At 36.0% G+C, this 23,613-nt stretch overlaps 1 protein-coding gene across 2 annotated transcripts in view; it reads right to left on the bottom strand.

Annotated features, from left to right (window-relative positions):
• The window catches only part of LOC120957345 (LIM/homeobox protein Lhx6-like), a 49,196-nt gene that overhangs the window by 13,160 nt on the left and 12,423 nt on the right, over window positions 1–23,613 (bottom strand). The window contains exon 3 of one of the 2 annotated variants that reach the window (XM_049609038.1): window positions 15,628–15,763. The exons of the other annotated variant lie outside the window; for it this stretch is intronic. Coding sequence (XP_049464995.1) covers window positions 15,628–15,652 — 25 coding nt within the window. The 5' untranslated portion in view covers window positions 15,653–15,763. The remainder of the gene's footprint in view (window positions 1–15,627; window positions 15,764–23,613) is intronic. 2 annotated transcript variants of the gene reach the window in all.

Raw genomic sequence — 23,613 nt, 5'->3', positions numbered from 1 at the left:
TGATGCAGGTTCGACACAGTACTTTGTGAGTTTACACTCAGCATAAAAAAGTGCGGCGCAAGCTTCCCTAAAAAAATAGATTCCTTCGAAAATAGACCGATTCTCTGTATGTTTGTGTTTCGACGAAGGATGAAATCTCGTATGAAATGAAAAGTGCAACAACAGCAAAACTTTCTCTGAACTTATTTTCAATCAAATGGCTGCACCGCAGTAGCGTGCCACGTTTGCAAACGCTCGTTCTGTTGCAATTTGCTGAGCAAACGTGGTACAAACGATCTATTTCATTGGAATAGTAAATGCTTCATATTTTGCACTATATGTGTCTCCTGTATCCTCTGAATATCTCTCCATGATCGAAAAGGATATACTGCAAAACGACATTCAGAGAATCTTGTGACAAAATGCATGAAGGATAAATTTCACTGTTTAAGGCCGCATACTGCAGGATAAAGACAATGGGAAGAAACAAGTAGAACACATTTGAAGTTTCATTTTATTATATGTTCGCTTGTATCTGGACGCAGAGTGTTCACAGTAACATAGAGCAGAATTTATGTAACATATAGCTGAGAAACTAAACAAAATTAATTGATAGACTCACAATAGTTGTTGCACCAATCATCATCTTCAAAAAAAAAAAAAAAAAGAGGAAGAATGAAATACAAATGCTGTTATACTGTTTAAAAACCAACTAATCGTGTAACTAGTTATGTTGTTTATTACAGTTATATTGAGGTCCTAAATCCGTTTTTGTTTTGTAATAAGTTGAGTAATAATAGTTTAAAAAATTGGAAATAAACATGCAAATTCGTAAAATACCAGTGCATACAAATCATACATTAACATGTTTTTATTTATCTCTTCTGAATTTGAAGTAAATTGCCAAAAACAGTTGTCACTGTTATGGTAGCTGCTGAATTAAAATAATTAGAATTAAGTATTACGAATAACGTTCAACGCGTTTTAAAGCAGCTAAGCACATTGTATTGTGTATGGATAGAATCCGGCTTGACCAAAAATGTCTTTAAAATAATAAATTACATGATATTAATGAAGTAGATTTATTTGCCCTATTCAATTTAAATGTATTATTTATTTATTTAGGTATCATTCATCACACACACACACACACACACACACACACACACACACACACACACACACACACACACACACACACACACACACACACACACACACACACACACACACACACACACACACACACACACACACACACACACACACACACACACACACACACACACACTTTTGTTCCCACATAGTTTACATGCTTGGAAAATACAGATATGTCGGAGAAGCACCTCTTCATAATCTTCATCGTCGGCTAAAGAGTTTGGGCACTTTTTCACTGCAATGCGAAGCAATCACTGCACATCTTCGTGCGAAGTTGATGCTTAAAATGGGCTCTTATTTTTATGCTTCGTTAAAGGATAGCTCAGGGCGCGTCTTTTGCGTGACTCTTCAACTGTCTCTCTATCTTCCACTCGTAGCTGTTCGTTAGAATGGTATACATTTTCGCAAACAGCAAAAGAAGAAGAATGGACGGTGCACCCGAGGGTATTTTTGTTTTAATGAGTTTGACCCTTTGGGAAGAGTTTTCAAAGTTAACTAGCCCCATTAGTAAGTTACCAGTTTGTTATTCATATGAGCATTATTCAGCTTCTCATTACTGTTATTTACTTCAATTATGACCATTTTTATTTTTTATAGTGTGCAAACGTTTACAAATGCGAGGCAAATATCGTCACAGCTGTACAAGCTGTGGATGAATTCACGTTCTATCCAAATTATCGTCTATTCTTAAAAAAAAGAGTGGTATTCAGTGTACGTTGCTCATATTTGCCTTTGCCTGAATTATTGCAATGAACATGATTATTTATAGAAACATTTACATTTTACATTCAATGATTATCACGGCTATTATGTGACTCGATTGTTAGAGAGGAAGTAACAAAACTCATATCTGGTATTACAGTGCTTCCGAGTCAATTTCCAATGTGCACAACATTTTTCATTGCTTGCGAGATGTTTTTCAAAAGCTATCAAATAAAGGATTTTCCAATTCACTGTCGAATGTAAACATTGTTATTCTCCGCTTGCAAGATGTTAATCCACATCAATCTGACATTTCATTTCCACCACAATAATTTTTAATTTCTCCCGCATTATTTTCAACACGAGCCAAGCTGGATTGAATTTGACAGTTCTTTATTATGTGCTGAAAATCATGTGTTGAAACTGAAATTTCATTTTGAAACAAATAAACCATTTGGCAGCTGTTGAAAAACATCTTGGATGCCGTGAATAATTATGTGCACATTCGAAAGTGACTTGGAAAACCCTGTACTGCATTTGCATCACAATAGTTTAGTTTCAGTTCTTCCACATGATTTTCAACACGTCTCAAGCTGGATTGAGTTTGACAGTTATGATGTGTTGAAAGTCATGTGGAAGAACTGAAACATTATTGTGATGCCAATACAATGTATGACAGCTGTTGAAAAACATCTGGGAGGCGGTGAACAGGGTTTTCCATGTCACTTGAAGTCCAAGTGCAAGAAGATATTTCACATCACTCTGATGTTTCATTTTCATCATAATGATAATGGTGATGTGATTGTGAGTTTCGGTGAAAAACGATGGCAGCTGCCTGTTGAAGTGTTGAAAATTATGCTGAAGAAAATAAAAATTATTATGATGCAAATGAAATGTCAAATCAGTGCGGAATAACATTTTGCACGCGGTGAATAACAATGTTTACATTCGAAACTGACTTAGAAAACGCTGTAATGATGTGCAGATACGGAAGAGACTTGGAAAACCCAATATGATGCGTGGTTGACATCTTGATTTGTCTCTTATTTGACATTTATAACTGAACAAAGAGTTTTTTTTTCAAACATTTGCATTACCTGACTTAAACGGAGAGCAAGTGCAATTACGGGAAGTGTTCTATTTTCTATGACACTCAATGCAAGCAATTACATTCCGAAATGAATAATGAACAATTATTGCAGTAAAAAGGACAATTATTGTAGGAATAACAAAATGCATAGGTGATATAGAAAAATTATAAATTAGTTTCACTTCAGGATAGATTTGGAAAAGCTAGTTCTCTTATAGTAAAGGTTTTCCTAATAAAATGCAGTGGAATCCCTCACAACGAGTTTAAGCCATTCCAGTGCTGTTGCACACTGCAACAGGACTCGTCCGCAGTAAATTATTGTTTCAGTAAAAACAAGTGTTTTTAAGCTTTCTTATTATTTATTTTTAATTTAGAGACACTAAAAAAATTGTCACTTGTCGTGGGATTTGACTAAAGAGTGACATTGCATCTTTCGCTTAGCTTGCGATCAGTGGTAGACGCTAACCACACTAAACATTTTCTGTGGTTGCCTCTTTCGGGAATCACAAGAAACAACACTGTGCCAGCGAATCGATTGTTAATAATTATTAACAAGTGCTTTACTTGTTATGCAAGTGACTCTTTTCCGTAGTATTTGTTTTAAAAGTGAAATAATTGTTTTCAAGATCATAAATGTTTTGGAATAAATTTATATAAGTCGCTAATAAAGGAAAATGTTTCCATCATTTTAGAAAAAAAAATGACGTTCCGCTACTAAATATTTCCTGCTACTTTTTTATTCCAAAATAAACCATGTTCATTACAATTAAAGAATTGTTTGTGGTAAATATTCTTTAGCACGAATTATTTTCAATACGAATTATTAAAGGATTGTGATTGTTTCAATCAAAAACTGATACTATAGAAACAAAAATAGATGTGTACAGTCAAAAATTGATGCTATAGAGCAGGGGACTCCAAACTTTTCAGCTCATGGGTCGCATTACTTAAAAAATAACGTACAGGGTTTCTTAAGCCAGCTTAACATTGTAACACTATTTTTCGAACACGTCAAACGATTGTCAACATCGTACATACAATTCGAATCCGTAAACTCTTTTCGATTTGGTAACACTAGGTTATGGACCCGTAAAATCCCAACTCAAATCTGGAAAATGCATAATGGCTGACAAGACAGCCAACTTACGTTATTATACAGGGTTTCTCAAGCCAGCTCAACATCGTAACACTATTTTTCGAAAACGTTAAACGATTGTCAACATCGTATGTTAGCTGTATTGTCACCCATTATACATTTTCCAGATTCGAGTTGGGATTTTACGCGTTCAAAACCTAGAGTTATCTAATCGAAAAGAGTTTACGGATTCGGATTATATGTACGATGTTGACAATCGTTTAATGTTTTTGAAAAATAGTGTTACGATGTTGAGCTGGCTTGAGAAACCCTGTAAGATCCATTTGCTGCCTGAACACCGTACGATTTCTGCCCGAGAATTTTCTGCGAACCATTTTCGGGCAAAGAGCTTCCACTGGTTACTGGGTGGCACGATTTGTACTTTTATTGCATTTGCATTTTGTACTTTTACTCAATTTTGGGTTTACTACCTGTGAGAGAACATAGTTTTGGTGGTATCTCTTGGTATCCAACTGGTAATACGAATCTTCTTCTTCTTCTTTTGGCTCAACAACCGATGTCGGTCAAGGCCTGCCTGTACCCACTTGTGGGCTTGGCTTTCAGTGACTAATTGATTCCCCCCCATAGCAGGATAGTCAGTCCTACGTATGGCGGCGCGGTCTCTTTGGGGATTGAACCCATGACGGGCATGTTGTTAAGTCGTATGAGTTGACGACTGTATTACGAGACCGGCTAACCGGTAATACGAATAATTTTGTAAAACTTTTGCGTTTTGTTTAGGATAAGGCTCGTATCGTGTGGATGCAAAAATAATCGCGATATGTTTTTAGCAGTGATAGGGAAAAGATTGGCCGGCAAAGAATCAAAGAAACATTATGGTAGACTATAGTTCAATCGTGTATTAATCAGACTATGTATTGTGGCAAAGTGACATCAACGAGGGTCAGTAAACAACTTAACGTTTTCGTTCACAAAAAATCAACATAGACTTTAAATATTCAATGGTTCATTACAATGAAGGAACAGCTGCATTGAATGTATAACATAAGATACAATGGCTAACTAAATTGATGGTAATCTCAACTTTTTCACAGTGTTTTGCAAATATCGTGGCCAGTTCTCAAGCCAGGGTTAAAATGTTGATGCTGGGATTGGATAGTTAATCTTTCTGAGCACCGAAAAAGTGTTTAAACTGAAAAATTATCATAGTTGGTCTGTCATATTCTGTTCAAAATGGTCAAAAACTCGATAATTTGAAGTCAAACAATTGAAACATTTATGATCAGATGGACTAAAATGCCATATTTTATTAATTTATTAATTTATATTAATAAACAAAGAAATTTTGGAAAAATTTAAGCTTGAGTACGCGAGTGGAATAGAATAAATTATTTTACACCCTGCTTTAATCTGTAATTGTAATTGTTAATAAAATTCACATACTAAATGTTCATTTTTGATTGAGTAAATCTTCAGATTAATTAAACCAAAGCAATGTTAACCTAATTGGCTCAAAAACGACATACATAACTGTAACCATAAATGAAGCGTTGCAGACTGAACAAGTTACCTGACAATAGAAGTGCATAGAGCTGCAAAGGATCTATTATATATTGGTATTTGTGAGGATTTCTTACATTATTTTTATTTTATTTGGTATATGTATTAGTAGTAACAACACAATGGAATTCCTTTTCTTTATCTCTTTTAATTTTGTTTTGTTATGAATTTCATCTTTCTTTTTGATGACAATTTTGAAACTGTATTAGCAAAGGCGAATGCAAAAGTATGGGAAAACATGAAACATGTTTTTTTAAATTCTTTTTCATTCTCTAAATGAGAAACCGAATGAGTGACAGCACACTTCAAACTGTATTCAACTCCTTAGAAACTGCTTTTGGAGCTGACTAAAACTGTGAAGTGAAATTGCTTTTTCTCACTTCTTGATAACACGAGCGTGTCACGTTCGGTAGGGTACCAATAGATTTGCCATTTTTGGAACCTAGATGACGCAGTGTGCGTGCAAGACGTTGTTCGTTGTTCTTCGGTCAAACTAGAACCAACATCGGAAGGACCAACACATCAACCAACAAGGACCAGGAAAACAGTGTGGACGACAGTAAAAGAGAGAACAAGAGAGATTGATTGAAGCTGGAGGAGGAAAGTGAAGGCAAAACTGTCAGGACGCCAAAACAAAGTATGCACATAAATTAAGTTAGATTTCTGGGGCTTGCCGGTAGCAATGGGTATGCGGGTGGATGTGGGTGCGTATAGACGCTTTATGTACGTGTGAGGTGGGAAAGGACGGGATTTTTCCAGCAGTCCACACGAAGGCACCGCAAAGAACAGTGGCAAAGGAAGCGTCCCGGGTAAAGGAGTATGTAAGAAATTAATTAAGAAAATTTTCTTGATTACGGTACTCCAACTCCATCGCAACTGCGTCCTCCTTCTGTTTGACCGGGTCTGAAATTACGCGCGCACACTCTCTCAAACACACACATACACACGCATAGATGCAAGGCGTGTGCGTGGTAGCAAAGAAGGCTGCTTTAGTCTGCGGTCCAGCACGAAACCGCCGCTAGAATAATTCGAAAGATGTATGACCGATGGAGGGACGGCTGTTTGGAAGTAGAAACATAAAACCTACAGTTTTCGTCGCTTCTTTTGCCGCCCTGCTCGGGACGAGCTCGATAAGGAAGTAGGATGAATCAAAACTGTTGCTACATTTCGCTCAGAGAGCGTTTTTCCAGAGAACCGAATACATTTTGGGTTGAAGTTTAACATATTCACGCAAACCAAATAAAATTATTGATGAAAGATTAAACCAATTTAACAAACGATTGATAATAACTAAAACGATTATGTACGCATTACAGTAGTCAATTTGTTTTGCGTGCCAATTCATGAAAAGTAGTTGTAAAAAATGCTGGGAACTCAAAATCAGCTTATGGCTCATGAAACATAACTTGTATAGTTTGCGCTCAAATGAACCACAAATAAATATTGCTAAATAGTAGCATACACGTATTAGCTATTAGACTAATGATTTCCTAATTTGATTCAACTAGAAGTGGTTTCATTTAAGTCTATACTTTGCTAGTGCAGAATAAGGTAAAGCGGTAAAAAAAAAACAAAAAAAACTTTAAACGAAATAAAACTGTGCCTAGGCAAAGGGAATACAACAAGTTTTTCTTCAGCTTTGGTAACTAAGCAAATGTTCGTAGAAGAAGTTAAAAGAACGTTAAGAAAATCAGAGAGCTTCTGTTGATTTGAGAGACTGATAAGGCATGACTATTTATTATGGTTGTCTTGTATTCTCACTAATGTAAAGCCAATCAAACCAGTCTATCAACAGGGCAGACTATTATATGATTAAATAAGGGAATTTTCTTGTTTTATACTAGTTCACATTAAAACCTACCAGGATAAATTAATACAATATATCCTACCTATCAATAAATTCGATGAACGGACAGTCAATTCGGTATTTCAAGATATTTATCGGTATGCCTTTAGTATAAATCTCAATAAAATTTCTATTAAAATATTATGACAATTTTAAATCACGTAGATGAAGTATAATTCAAGTTGATGAATTATAGTTTAAAGATTTTATATAAAAATAATACCATTTTGCTTTCCCAAATCCTAACACTCTCTTAACCCGACCAAGTAAATAATAACAAGTGAAATTGTTTAGGCTAAAGTCAAAAGACCCATCATATTTGCCGAATCTTCCTCACAGTTCGTACGCCACGTGCCATAGTTTTCAATTTATTCCAATGTGATCTTTGGTGCTTGATAAATGGGTACAAACTTAATAGACTTTCTTACAGCTTGTTTCTGCTGAGGTTCATTCACCATTGTCTGTGTTAAACATGGGAAAGGAAAAATCCCAACTGTTAGAGCCAGGAGCGTACGGATGCTCGAAGATAGGGCGAAGGAGCACCGAACACCAGCTGCTTTAAATGGGGTTGTCGCAACAGTAGGAAGATGCTGCAGGGGCGAAGTATAAACCAATCAAAAGCTGAGAGTATATTTTGTGTGGCTATTTTTATCGTCGCAAATGAACCGTATAATTACAATATCAAATTGAAATTCCATTATATGGGGAACTGTCTTGAAATTTGAAGGTAAGCCTTACGTTATTATATAATAATGCTGACGAAGAGATGGTGATGGCGACGATGACTTGTTCCCTTCTGCGCCTGAATCCCGCAACCAGACGTTCTGTTAGTCGGTGCTTTAGCGTGTGCAATGTGGACATAACATGAGTATCTAATAGAATGCTTCCTCAAATGTGATCCGAGGTCAATGATAAGAATGCTGGCCAGTAAAGGAGGGCCAGTACGTACAGCGAACGGTGAATGTCATTTTATGCCCATTTCAATACTGTAAAACAGTCACTGAACGGAGAAGAGCTGGGTATGTATCTCTCAACAGAAGCTGGCTATGCAAACGGAAGCACTCTACAGCATTGTCGGATAAAAGTTAACCTCACTGCACCGCACAGAAACGAAACGATTTAAAGGATTTCCTTTTACTGCACATTGTTGCACTATGGCTTTGGATCAGATGAAAAAAAACATTGTGATTTAGGAAATGTTATAAAAATTGTTACGTAAAATCTACTGCAACATAGATTTTTTATTCTATCGAATTATTGAACCAAATAATTCAACATTATTTATCCCAAGTATGAGGGTAAATATTCAGCTTATGGCCAAATATTGTCCATTCTCATGCCATTTGATTCCTCATGTGCAGTATAAACAGTACAATGTGGTAGAACATGGAGTCGAAATAAACTCAAGTTCATAAATACGCAGTGACCGAGGAACCGACTATGGTGCCACTCGTGCTGTGTGGGGCAAGAGTGCGAGTTGACAGCAAAAGTAGAAAAGCTTTTAATTGCATTCATTCACTAAAATTACAGACATCCATTCTTCTTGCTTCAGACATCATTAGGAAGCACTTTGCCTGATCGTTTGGTTTTGTTCTGCTGCTTTGGATTATTGACCGTGTGGAGTAGAATGAGAATGGTTTCTTCGTTCGCAAAAAATACACATTCACAGCAATTGCGTTGAATGTCGGCGAATTTTGGAACTTGGGGATCTTTATCGTTTTTTTCAATACTAAAGTTAAGTCATTATATGTTGGACAAAAGGCATTATATGTATGTTAATATAAGCGAGTATTTTTAAAATTTATGTTCAAAGTAAATATGTTGGATTGTATTTATTTAAAGCACCTTTACTTGAAAAAAACAACATCACACACACACACACACATATTAAAAGATCAAACAATGTATCATTGGGAGATTTTACTTATGTAGATATAAAAACTCACTATCTGATTTTGACATTAGTATAGAGTCAAACGTGAAAAGTATCATCAAAATCATTATCTATTTTTCTATTCAAATGATCAATAAAACTGGACAGCCCATCAAACCGTTTTTCGAGTCAGTTTCCAATGCAAATGGTTTTATTCACCATTGAGCTTTTTTTATAGCCTAGCTGTTACAAATAATGAAAGCTGTTGAAAATTATCTTGCAAGAATTGAATAATGATGTGCCCAGATTTTCAGCCTAGTGTATTTCAGTCTGAAAAAATGTTAACACACGCCGATTCTTCGCATGCTTGATCAGTTTTGACTCATTTCTTCTGTTCTGATTTAATTTTTCTTCTGTTCAAGGTGGCTAGATATACTTCTTCTTCTTCTATTTGGCGTAATGTCCTACGCGGACATTCCGGCCTGTACATAGGCTTTCGAGACCTAATTAATTACCACGTAGAGCCGGATAGTCAAATCCTTGCTACTGGGGGACGGTCCCATTCTGGGCTTGAACCCATGACGGGCATGTTATTGAGTCGTTCGAGTTGACGACTGTACCACGAGACCGCCTCTAGGCTACATAGACTACAGGTGGATTTTTTTTATTAAGATTTCTATGAGATTGGCAGATAGGGTGTTATGGTTGCCAAGGACTTTATATGAGTAGCTAAGTAACTTCGGACTCCCTACCTGTCATATGAAGATTTGTCAAAGTACACTGGACGGGCCAACCAGTAGTAGTTTATAAACCTTGTTACTGACGCATAGTTTATAATAGTTACCGATGTATCTACTTTATCTATTTCGGTACCACTACAGGTGGATCAGGTGATCGTTAACATCCATGAGCAGATCGTTTTATGAGGTTTACACACTGTTTGAGTTTAACATCTCGGTACAATCTTTCAAAGGCAGAGCGCTCACCAGGTGACCTCAAACATAATGCAATCCAATATATTCGATACATCATTAAGGAACTTATAAATGAGAGTGAGTAAAATAAGTCTTGGTTTGACATTTATCTCGCACAGTGTTTTTGTTTACACTTTGTCTGGAATGCTGCATCTAGCTCATAACTTTTGGTTTTTTAATTCGTTTGAGTATTCTTTAGTGAGATTTTTTGGATTTATATTAAAGTTGTGCGAAGAAATGCTCAGGCATTATTCGTTCCCAGCATATTTCAGAGAACTATCGTTGGATCAAAAGTTCTTGAATATATAAATTGGTCCGTCCCAAGAAGAGCTTTACAAGAGCAAACGTTTCTATTCTTTGCAATAAGAAACACAGGTCATGGAGAACACGAACTTATCAGAGCTAAGGGAATCAGTTCCAATATGACCGCTAATTGGTTGGCTTTGTTTGCTCGTTGCACACACTTTGGTAACGACTAAATTTTATGTGATTTATCTCGTTCTATAGTTTTTATTAATTATTTGCATATGTTTTTATTTATGAATGCATTGGCATAAAATATAATAAATATTAAAACTTCAATAAGATTATTATGGTTGATCAAGAAATATTGAAAACAAATAAACAAATAAACAATTATTTATCCGAGTCAGACGCCATACACGATAATTTTCCGCCGAATTATTATTACGTATAATTTTCAGATCAATCATAATCATAAGTATCATTTTCAAATCAATAAGATCATAAGTATAATTTTCAAATCAATCGAAAAAAATATATTTTCTATGAATGTAAAAAAAATTGATTAAAAGCAATGCGGTTGATAAAAAGTCGTGCTGATCAAAATTCAATTAAATTGAATTAAAACGTTAATTAAGTGGCTAGTCAAGACGAATGCTTAATACATGACAAACATGTTCGTTATTACGTATGAATTCTATATAATCCGTAACTACCCCCTTGTTTTAATTTTTATATTTTTACCAACCAACCAATAAATCTTATTTATGGAATTAAAAAAAACTGACAACAATTTCATGCGAGAGCAGATTTCAAAAGAATCGCATATCATTAACAAACGAAGAAAGAAACAAACTCAAAAGGTTTCTTCAGCGCTTCTTAAAATAAATTCAACCACTTCCAACTCTTTTGGAACCGTAGCTCGTTTTTTTTAACCAGCAAATTATTTAATTAAGTTTTCATTTAATTATACTCATCTCCCAGTTACTCATGGTGAGTAAAATGGCGTCCCCTCGGCATGTGAAGGCGAAATGAAAAGCTAGAGTCTTACCCGGCTACTTAATTACGAAGAGTGTGCAGAGAGGAAACATTATTACGATGATGTTTACATTACAGATTTATTAAATTAATTTCATTATTCAAGAAAAATGATGGATTTTTGGGCAGGCTGCGTCAACCAACACAGCATTTTTTCGGGTTTTCGGCTACCCAAAACATCTAAAAAAATCGCAACAGAGGAAGGATTAGCAAGTCTGAAAGATGGTAAATTTCATCTCAACATTTCAGAAACTCGGTTATACCTCGGTTCTGCTACTTATAATAAAAAAAACCCCACATAAACATCGCGGCAATTCAAAGGCAACGCCAAATTGACTGACTTCTTGTATGATTGTGAAATGACTGTTTGGAATCCGAAGCTGCAGCACTTTCTTCTTCGATGTGGTGTGGTTGTTTGTCCGTGGGTGTAACACATTGCCTTTCAGCCTTTTGACAGTAGACCGCATGCAACAAGGATCATTATTCGTCGGAAATTAGTAACATTAGCAGCAACGCTGGAGTGAAGCGGTTTGCGTTGGCGAAATGTAATTTCAATTACGTTCTCTTTTCTTTTCGATGTGAAGATTAGTATTATTCTTGTTCTTATTATTGTTATTATTATATAATTATATTTCTGATGGTATGGCCTCCTTGCATGAAACGGGGTGGCACGATGGCACCTCCACTTCTGTCGACTGCTACGTTCGAGCGTAGTGAGTTGAAGGTAGAAGCTATATCCACTGGGAGTATTTACTGAGATCCTATGCTCACAATACGCTCTAATTGGCTGTTATTTCATACTGCTGACACTCATACACACATACTCTATTACTTGCCAAATCAAAGGACTACATTAAATAAACTACATTACCATAACTTTGTTGATGTATTTCATGCGTGTCTTTAACGAAGTGTTAATCTTATCCGAGAACGTGATTAACGCATGGTCGCAGCGCAAAATTAACAAGCTAATTATGTTCCTAGGCTGGTCTTTTTCACTCGGTTATATTACGCGTAAAGTAGCACAAATGTCGTACAAATACGTATGAATAACAATAATAATCGCAAAATATTCAAAAGTTTGCAAAAGAATAAATTAAAATAATCATAAAAATAATATTACACTTTCAGTACATGAATTGAATTTACTATTTGTTTACATGTAGCACATGTTGTTCATGTAGTCATTGTATGTAGTCATTTTACATTTCAATTTCATTATTAAACTACGAGTAAAGGCCCGCATCGCCATTAAAACTAATGAATGAATTGATAGAGCTCTTTCCGAAACTTAACTAGTTAAACAGAGTGTGTGAGCCTTGAACCACGGAGAAAAGGCTCTGCAGTATTATGTCCAGCTATATGTCACTAATTGAAATCGGTACATAAACGCGTCAAGGCATCAAGCCCTAAGGCAGCCACATGGAAAGCTTTCTGATGCTATTATCGTTTTATGGAGGACCAATACTAACTTACTTCTCCATCGTTGATGATGATAGTGATGATGGTGATGACCGGGGATTGATTCATTGGTCGTTGTTGCCGACTAGAACGACTGCCAATGTCGAGGATACTTTCGCTAAATTCGTGCTAGAAAGGATAGGTTACGGATGAGTCTGGTCGAAAACGGCACCGAAAAGTTCAGCTGAAAATGGAAATCTTTCAATATAATTCACTTTTCCGGTTCGGTGACAGTTTTGAATTGACTTTCTTCAGGAACCCCTTTTTTGCCGGGAGGTTGATAGTCGAGCATTTTTTCTTCCTTTTTCTTATGTGTCCAATTTTACCCATTTCCCTCACTATAGCCAAACATTGGATATGGCAAGAGGGTTGGCTATACTGGCGAGTTGGAATTGTCGTATGGATAGTTTTCCCTCGCTTTAGAAAGCTAACCTCACAAATGTCTCTCAAGGATCAAGTGGTACAACTGGTTGACCGGAAGGAAAAACTGTGATGGACAGTGAAAATAACGAAGAATTTATCCTATTTCGTCCGCACTCACACACGGCGTAGCTTCATTTCGTTATATACTATTCTACTGTGATTGTCTTTTGCGTTGCCCAGCTGGGTACAATTGGCTGGGTTGCTTGTCCTAGTATTATTTCTCATTCTCTCTTTATCTCTCTCTCTCTCTCTCTCTCTCTCTCTCTCTTTCACACATACACACATACACAACGGTGGAAGTGGACTTTTGGAATGAATTGAAGTTTAAAATATCACACATTGATTCAGACTACAGTACAATTTCCCAAATTTTCCAAGTGAATGTTTGCGTATTTTTTTTTCTTTTTGGCTCTGTTTCGCCCACTGTCGTTTAAGGATGGATCTATAAAGTGTTGGACACAATTGCACGGAAAACAATGTTCAGAGAATACCGAATGCCTTGCTATTTACCATGACCGTAGGTGGATAGATCAAGTTGGAGTGCCTTGGAACCGACAAACAATGATAAAGTATCGAAAAAAGATCCCAATAAATAAAACAACAATTTTCAATATCCATTAGCTGGCAAAGAGCACAGCTGAACCGAGCTTTTCTACCGATCGGAGATAGATGTGCCTCAGGAAACAGCAAAACCGTGTTCCATAGTTTTCCACTTTTTATGTCTTTGTTATTTTTTATGTTAGAAGCTATTTTCATTTTATACTGCCCTGTAAGGATGTAAAACTGAATCAGAAAGAGTAGGGAGGGAAAAGTAATTGAAATAGAATGGACCGATGGCAGCTTATCGTAACTAATAGTGCCATTGATGGTCACAGCAAATCACAAAACATTTTTATGTGAACTAAATTTCGTAAAATTGTATGCACATCGAAAACCTATTCCGTATATTTAATTATAAGTAACATTAGGCACTATTGCTTATTAACGATTCTATTGTCTTCGCACTCATATCCTCATTTAACTCTATAAAGCATTTCAAAAATTCAGTGCATATTGATGATGTAATACTTTCCTTCTAGCTTTGGTTAATAGTACAGTTGAGAGCTTCATATTTATGTCCACACGCATGAACTTGTGTCCCGGTGCAGATAAGTTTACAAGCTAGGGACTGGGGGATGATTGCTTTTCCATGTCTTTACATTAACGAGATTTTAGTAAGAAAATGGAGCATCATTCAGCCAGCCAAATAAATTACGTAATCGATTACGTCCATACTGCAACGAAAACCTTTTAAGAAAATTGATCAATCAGTGAACAAAATTAACACCTGCATGCAGCAATTTCAGAACTAGTTCAGAATTAGAAAATTTACTGACAATATATTACTCTTTATAAGGTATTATATTGATTTGTACAGCAAGCTCAACTAGAAATAATGCTTTAATGTTTTTTTTAACTTTCTTTTTTATTGCAAGAAATGTTGTAATTTATTTATAATTTAATTATTCTTCATATTGCATTCATATCATGCTGTATTTTGTATTAAATTGATACATAAATTTCAAAGTTTCACTCAGACGTTAGGTTGAGCAATTTTGTCAACATGGAACACACTTTTACTTGCAAATAAGATTTCAATGGATGATGAGACGAAGACATCATAATTCAACCAAACTGGTTTGTACTATTAACCCATTTGAGAAATATTTTAATTAGATTTACAATGAGAATACGTCACAAGATGAAAGTAATGAACCACATCCCTTCATGGATCCCTATTCATGTTTTCCCTTCCTGCGATTCTTTTGTTACATTTCATGCGGTTTGAATGTTCAACATTAAATGCCATTAGTGAACAGCGCACATGGAGTTGATGTTCCTGTTTGTTTGTGTCTATGAATTAATTGACTGCTCAGAAAAGTAAGATGGTGTGCTGGTATCAGCATCGCAAGATGATAATTGGAATGAAAGTTTTATCAAAACATAGTGAAACTGAACACTTCTCAGTGATTATAATTATTATGCTCCCATAAACAGCTTAGGAAAATAAAAACCACTTTTTCTTTATTATGTTATTTTTTTCAGTGTGATACGTTGCGTCAAAATTACTACGTTTGCAACCTACTGATATGTTAAAAATATGAAAAAAATCTGGCCACTGGTTTTTGTTAGTTGAAAACTTACCAGCAACATTTTCAGTGCTGTGCATTCCTGACAATGGCCGATTTATGACTTTGTGCTGCAACGTAATGATTTACACAATCATGATCTAGCTCACAAACCCGTGTTCGTCCATTCATAACAAGTTTTGTATATTATGCTGCAAAATATTAAAAACAAAAATTAATTATATTAGTGAATACGATGTTGGTGAGTACAAATGAAAAAAAAACAAAAAAAGGAAATTTTTGAAAAAAGTTTATTTTTAGACTGGTAAGAGTAAAGAGCAAGCTTTACAGTTATTCGATTAGCTAGCTATCACTAACTGAGTATTCTGTTATGGATACATCAGCAAGTCACAGAGCGTCAAACCCTATTAGTGGTCAAGGCAAGTACATACCAACGGTTGTAAAGCCATATAAGAACAGTTATTATTTAGTTTCTATGGGTTGTTATGAATCAGAATGGATAGTTTGGATAGTTTTGAAGCGCGTTTGGATGTTTTGCAAGGTCATCTACATCATTTGAACCTACAACTGTATTTGAATATTCTATATGTTGTTTCAATAATTTTCATTGCTCGCGGTAGTCGCACATGGCGGATTTTTTTTATACCAGTAAAGCACAAGAAAATAAAGTTTTAATGAAAGCACTAACAAATCCTGCTGTATTCTTTTCAGTTGAAGCAAATCATCAGCCATTTACAATTGAGTATAAACAATTATGCATCGAGAATATAGTTTTCTTTCCATTTTTACGTTTTGAAATGAGTAAAAATATTTTTTTATTGTTCTTGGGAGGCATCAACGCATAGCATACGCGTATGCTATTAAGCCAGGTATAAGAAGAAGAAAAAGTAAAAGAAGAATTCTTTTTAAAACATCATTTCAAAAAGTTTTCAATCTTTATTGACAAAATATGTATACTATAGCAGGCTTAAACCTAATAATGGGGCCCTTCACGATTCTAGTTAGTTTTTTGTATGGAGTTTGACAGTTGGAGGCTGAAATCATGTAAAAACTCCATACAAAACCACAAATAAAACTAGCCATCAATTTTCAGACTAGATTATTCTAGCCTCAAAGCTAGAATTAGATTCGAGTACCTGCTCGAAAAATGGCAAAACAAGATGGGGTTTAACATTTATCTCAAGGTGCATTAAAGAGATCGGGTGATGGAATCCAGAATCAAAGTGCATGTAGTCCAGGTGTTCTCATAGCATGTTTTTTATAACCAAATTTGAATATCACTTTTTGACAGGATGGGCGAAAACTTTTGCTCAAACAAGCTCTCTGCAGGCTTGACGAATACACAAAATATTCTTCTAATCATGATTTAGAAACAGAAGCGATAAAAATCAGCCTTCTAAATTCATATACCTTGGGATAAGCCCACCTGTATATTATATTCACTTAGATAGCTGCTCGAAAACTGCTATACAATGCAAACAGCTGACAGGCTGAAATTTCAGCCCACGAACTTAATATGGAAAGCGCCCCAATCTAGGCTTTAAACCTGAGGCGTTTAGTTTGTGTGTAGTTTTGTATGGAGTGTTGAAATGTTTTGAGTCTAACTTTCTAGCTTCATGTGAAAATTTGGTAAATATGGATAGTTTGATAACATTCGTAAATGTCAATTTTCAGTGCAACAAATTAATTTGACCCAGTTACAGGGTTATGCAAGATAATTTCGGAAGTATTTAATTACTTGAGGATGCGTGCTCAAGATTTTTGAAAAGACAACGCAATATGCAGGTGACTTTTAACTCTAAGACACACATTAAGAGAAACTGATTAGGAACCCATAGCGATCCTGGGACTGATCCCAAACGCATTCTGGAAATTTACAGAACTCATGCTGGAGCTGACCCTTACCCAGAATCACTGGTTCCGAACCCATACCAGAACTTACACTGAAACCCATATCGGTTCTGGGACTGATCCTGACCCCATACACTTCCTTTAATATATACCTACCGATACTTGAACTGATCGCAAACCTATACTGGTCCTTGATTTGATTATGATTCCATATCGGTCCTGGAACAGATCCTGGACCCCATTCTTGGTCCTGATATTGTTCTCTTTTTAATTTAGACCAAAACTAATAAAAAATGCTTTAAAAAAATAAAAAATAATAATACCGGCTGTTGAATAGCCTTGTTTCCATCGAATGATTTCTGCTTGAAAACTTCTGTCAAAATCACAGTTTTCTATGGCCCCGGAAATCAAACAGGATTCGACGAATTATTTTCATGCTTTTTTGGAAGGCACGAATCGTCGTTGCTTGTAATTCTTTGACAGATGCAAAGAAAAACTGTGCATTTTGGTATATAAACTTAGTTTTGTGATCCCTGCGCATAGGATGTGGCTAAGTGTTTTAAGTGATTTCAAAACGATGAAAACATAGAATTGCATGTATATATGAAATTGTCATTTTCTAATTCATAAAAGAATCTTATCATGGAAACGCAAAAAGGGATTCGTCATCAAACAACAATCGTTCTGTTGAATGTTACCGAATTGTCGTTTTTTGAATTGACACAATTTACCATAAGGAATAAAAGAAATGATTTGTTTTTCTCAATGGACCATCAGATTTTAAACAAATTGTTGAACATTGTCTGTTTTTCAATAGAACGCGTGCTTTTTTAATTAACTATCAGCCAATTAGCGTTATGAGTAAAAATACGGATAGCTTCAAATTCCATACACTCACCTTTTTTAAAAAAATAAATTTAATTTAATTAATTTCGCTTTTAATTGTACATGTATTACGATCCGAGCTTCTCCGGCAGGCCACGCGAAGGTTTGGCCCTCAGCAAGAGTTGCAGGGTTGTAACGGAGGAGAAACAAACAGCAGCAGAGTGGACAGAGTATTTGATACTTCGCCTACTAACCAGTCCTTCCCGCTAGTTGCTTCTGATCCAAGGTTGGGAAGCCTATGCAGACGGAAGGGGGTGTTTGGCTCGGAAATCCAGGGGCTCTGTCCTATTTCGGATATTTAGAATTAAACCTCTTTACTCCAAGAGCTTCTGCGTTTGAATCCTGCTTTATTCAAAATATGGTCTACTTTTATACTAAAATTATCCTCCCAAGTTTACCCGAATATCCGTTCGGACGGGATAATTCGTGTTTCCAGAAACATCTTATTTTGACTTGGAAGGATAAACAATGGTTACTACGATTAGATTGGTAAAAAAAAAGAAATTTAGAATCGCGTGCGTAACAACATGATTGCCATGATGTACTAATATTGTCGAAAATTCATATTAATATGGTTCAGTTACATTGAAGTACATCGGAATGTAATGTAGAAGTAATTATCAACGTGAAAATAACAGTGGAGTGTGGAGAGATTTTACAGATTAAATTTATATTAGTTAGAAAATATGAAATGATAAAAATGTCTTACGTGTACGTAATTCCAAGAAATACGATACACACGTGAACGATTACTTTTACTTTAAAACAACAACTACATCAAGCCTACAAGAATAAAAATTCTATACATTTCGTACAATAATGATAATGAATTAACTTAAGAGATTCATAACCTTCAGTCGATTTATATCCATGTCCGGGACGCCCCTGTGATACAGTTCTCATGTTACGCGACTTGACTACATGCCCATCGTAGGCTACAAGTGTAGAATGTACCGTTCCCCCGTAGCAAGGCCATATTATCTGGCTTTCTGGTACTGAATAAAGTCTCGAAATTCTGTATAAGCCGGCATATCCACGTAGGACGTTAAACCAAGTAGAAGAAGAAGTAGGATATGCATGTCCATTATGAAGCATATTTGTTATCTATCCTTATATTAGGGCTTTGGTATAACATGCCAAAATGAATGACAACATTATGTAAAAAGACAATAAATTTGAATTACATGTTACACTAAAATCGAGGAAAACATTAATGTGGCAGTCTATTATATCAGGACTAGCAAATTTTTTATGCAAAAGAGCGAATTGAAGATATTCATGAACACTGCGAGCCTGTTTATGAGAGAAAATATTCAATTTTTTATGTCATTGATATAAAACTTATAGAACATTTTTTACGGTACTGACGTTCTCAACGAACAACACATTTTAGTTTTTTTGTAGTACTATCTATCTGCCAATAGAATTTGTCCCACTGTTTCCTTATTGTTTAGGCTTGAGCTGTTCATTTTAGAAAGAGCTGAAAGTATAGTTTATCATAAACAGTTGTCAAAAACAACATAAGTTTGGGAACAATGACAGTCGATCTCGAATCTTCTGCTTCTCCTTGTTGGCGTAATGACCTACGCGGTCATGCCGGTCTAGATAGACTTTCGATACTTTTTCAGTACCACGTAGCCGAATAGTCAGTCCTTGCGATGGGGGGACGGTCCATATGAGGCTTGAACCACGAGCGACGGGCATGTTGTAAGGTCACGCGAGTCGACTATTTTACCACAGAATCGCTTCAAGTGGAAAAAGGTAAATTACTTGTAATTGAATGTTTAAAGGTAATAATTGGTACATTTACCATATTTATGACACCACATTAAAGGTAGTTGATGGAAAACAATACGCGAAAGAGAGGCTCAATTTCATAATTCTTATGAGTAGTAGATAATTTAATATCGAGCCGAGGAACTAGACCTTACAAGTATTTGTTTGCATAGGCAACGATCGACATAAGGAACGTTCCTTATCAAGGAAGCGAGATGCGGCAAACGACGGTTGGTTAATTTATTTTTCTTATTCCATAATAAACTTTGCCAATTATAACCATTTTCAACGCAACCTCGTTTTTGGTATCATGCTGCATGACAAAAGAGTGTCAATAATGATGCATCCTTGTGTCATGTATAAGTTTAACATTATATTATTAGAAGAATGGTATTTCTGAGAGAAAGTCAAATTGGGTTGTAGAGATAACGAATTTAGTGAGAATAAGTACTTGACAGAGGGAAAGAGAGAGCGAGAGAGAAAGAGAGAGAGAGAGAGAGAGAGAGAGACAACCAGATTCAAATAAATAAAGAGGGAAAGATTGAGATATTAAAAAAGAGAGAATTTTTTGCATTCATTGGGATGGTTTAGGTTATTATTTTTGATAGTATCAAACAAACGAAAAAATAAATTCTGTTTTATTTCAAGCAACAGACTGCGACCGAATTTTGAAAGCATATTACACTTTCTATTAAAAAAACGGGTTAAATAGTATATGTTCAAAGCATTTCCACATGCTGCATATACAAAGACGTGATTTTTTCAGGAATTCAAACCCTTTAAAACATCACAATTAAAATCATGTATTTTACGTGATTTGTATTAATATCTGTTATCCATATATTTGGTGGTAGCTATTTGCTACCTTACATTCGGTAAGTTTAACTAAGTATTTTGCCATAAAATGTTTATTATTAATTAGTTGCACAGCCTCCATCAATGCTTGATGCTCATTACGCTCATACGCTGGGATGGGGAAGTGCCATGAAGGCAATGCGAATTAATCCAATTTGTGGGAAAGAGGAACAATACTGCAATAACGCTGACCACGGAATTTTGCGGTAGGGACATCGGGCTGGTTCCTCCATTCCATTAATGTGTCAGCGAACAGAAAGTCTCTTTTTCGCATTGCATCCGACTCTAAAACATTTGTTCTGTGATCCGTTAGGGTGTATGCGCATAGGTGCTCCTGTAGCTCATTTTACTTCTTCCCTGCAAGGCAACATATCAATAAAAGCAACATCAAAAACCACATTCGAGTACATAATAATCTCCGCCGCCATGCAGTAATTTGCATTCCCAATCGGTCTCCAAGGACAGGGTTCGTGTCTCTACCGAATCCGATAAACCGTTTGTGTGTCATATGAAATAAAATTCGAAAAACATAAACAATATGTACAAACCATAAATAAGCCAAACAAATAAACTAAACATTTTGAGCTACACAAACTAAAAACAACCAACAAGTGTAATGTAAGCTGTTGCGGGAACCCCTGTATCATCATTATCTGTAGTGCAATATGGCAATGGTAACCCGTCTCTACAATCGCTCCCTCAAGAGTGTGCGGCATTCATGAGACAGGAACTGAATTTTGCACGCGTTAATTAATTTATATTATAATTGCTTGTAAAATGTAATTAATATAATCACATGCAACGCCACGCGGATTTCATCCCTCTCTGCGTGGTGCTGTAGGGAAGGGCTAGAACAAGGGGCGAGAAAATTGTTTGGATATTGCGCAGCCAGAGGAAATCCGAATGGTAGGGAAAGCGCTTAATAGAGTACCAAGAGCAAATGCCGTATATTCATGATGTTTATCCTTTTCTGTTATGCTCTGCACATTCGATATCCTTTTCTCTCTTCGTTACGCAAGCACGCTGTGTGAGAAGTAAATGATCTGTTTTCTGATTGTATCATTTTTTTACTACCTTCTGATTATTACGATCCTTTTCAATGCCTACATAGAAATACGCAAATGTTCAGGATCATTTACTTGTACGTATACACACTAACACCAGCATAAAGTAGGGACACTCGCGATGCATTCGCTTTTAGCCGAATCAGTAGGCACCGACCTCTAGTTTCCACTCTGCTCTTTTGCTGCGGTTGTCCAACCATTTACAAAACGCAGCAAAGTTCATGGGTACAACATGATTGATCGGGGTAGCTAGCAGTACGGTGATGGGAAGCTGATGAACAAAAACAAGCTGGAAACGATAAATTGCGGGCTGGTTTGGCAACATCCAAAGCACACATTTTCATCGCAATTAATTTGCATTGCCTGTTATTGCTCTACCCTCTGCAATATGACGACCCTCCAACTGAAACCGCGTGGTGAAAGCAACAGTGGGTCTCTTCGTACAACGACACATGCGTCAAGGGTGTTTAAAGTCATATTTAAGGATTTTGAATGCATTTTCAATATACATAACAGAATTAAAAATGGAAACAGTAAAGAAAATTAGAGCTTTATAATAATTACTTTATAATAATAGGTATATGCTCAACTCAAATACTCGCTTATACTCGACGAAACAAAACGTGGATTCTTTAAGTTGTAATGCTTAGATCGTACGAATTCTCCTTTGAAAATAAGTTCTAGAATCTTCCTCTTTTTTGGCACAACCACCATTGTCAGTCAAGGCCTGTCTGAACTACTAATGGGCTTGGCTTTTTAGTGACTTATTGATTACCCCATAGCAGGATAGTTAATCCTACATATTGGGGCACGGTTCATTCTTGGCTAGAACTCATGCATGATGTAAATGGTGTAAAGTCATACGAGTTGCATATACGAGTATCTAGCATAATTTTTTTAATTTAATGGTATGAGAACTAACAAATATCAAATAACAAATAAAATTCAATTTCCCCTAAAATATTATTTTATCAGCATGGTGCACATTTTTGGCATGCATTGTAAATTGTTGATGCAATCTCTAGAATCGGTTCGAGTGGGGATGGCTGCGGTAGCATAGGTTTGAGGCAATTTAAATTATCACCTGCCCGACACACTCTTCCCCATAACAATGTGCCCTGTATACATTTTCTGCATGCGCCACCGCAATGACTTTACACTATAATGCACCCTTGCTAGAAACAACGAGTGGATGGTTCAAAATACTCAGAACCCCTCCACACATGCAATGAACACCCAATTCGCCGAGAGGGATTGAAACCGAATGAATATGCAGAGAATTAATGCATAAATTTGCGAATTGCTTTCTGCATTCTCTGTTAATTTAAATTAATTTCGTTTCAATCGAAATTATACCAATAATAATTATGTACTTCGGCCTGTCGCTGCCAAGCGAATTCTCTTCTACCTCGTCGCACCAACACTCTTATATCCTGTACACGCGAACACAAGCGTGGAGGTTTGTTACTGGAGATCGCTTTATTTATGGATGCAATCATGAAATTGAATGGTTTTAACTGTTGCACTTTCATGCATGTGCATGCACCCATTTCGATTCCCCCTCGGTGCCCTGAGGTTTTTGGTGGTAGACGAGTTAATTGTTGTGTGCT

Source organism: Anopheles coluzzii, chromosome 3 (assembly GCF_943734685.1).
Source record: "Anopheles coluzzii chromosome 3, AcolN3, whole genome shotgun sequence".
Classification (NCBI taxonomy): domain Eukaryota; kingdom Metazoa; phylum Arthropoda; class Insecta; order Diptera; family Culicidae; genus Anopheles; species Anopheles coluzzii.
The sequence above is the reverse complement of the archived record's forward strand: the minus strand, read 5'-3'. Positions and strand labels throughout refer to the sequence as shown.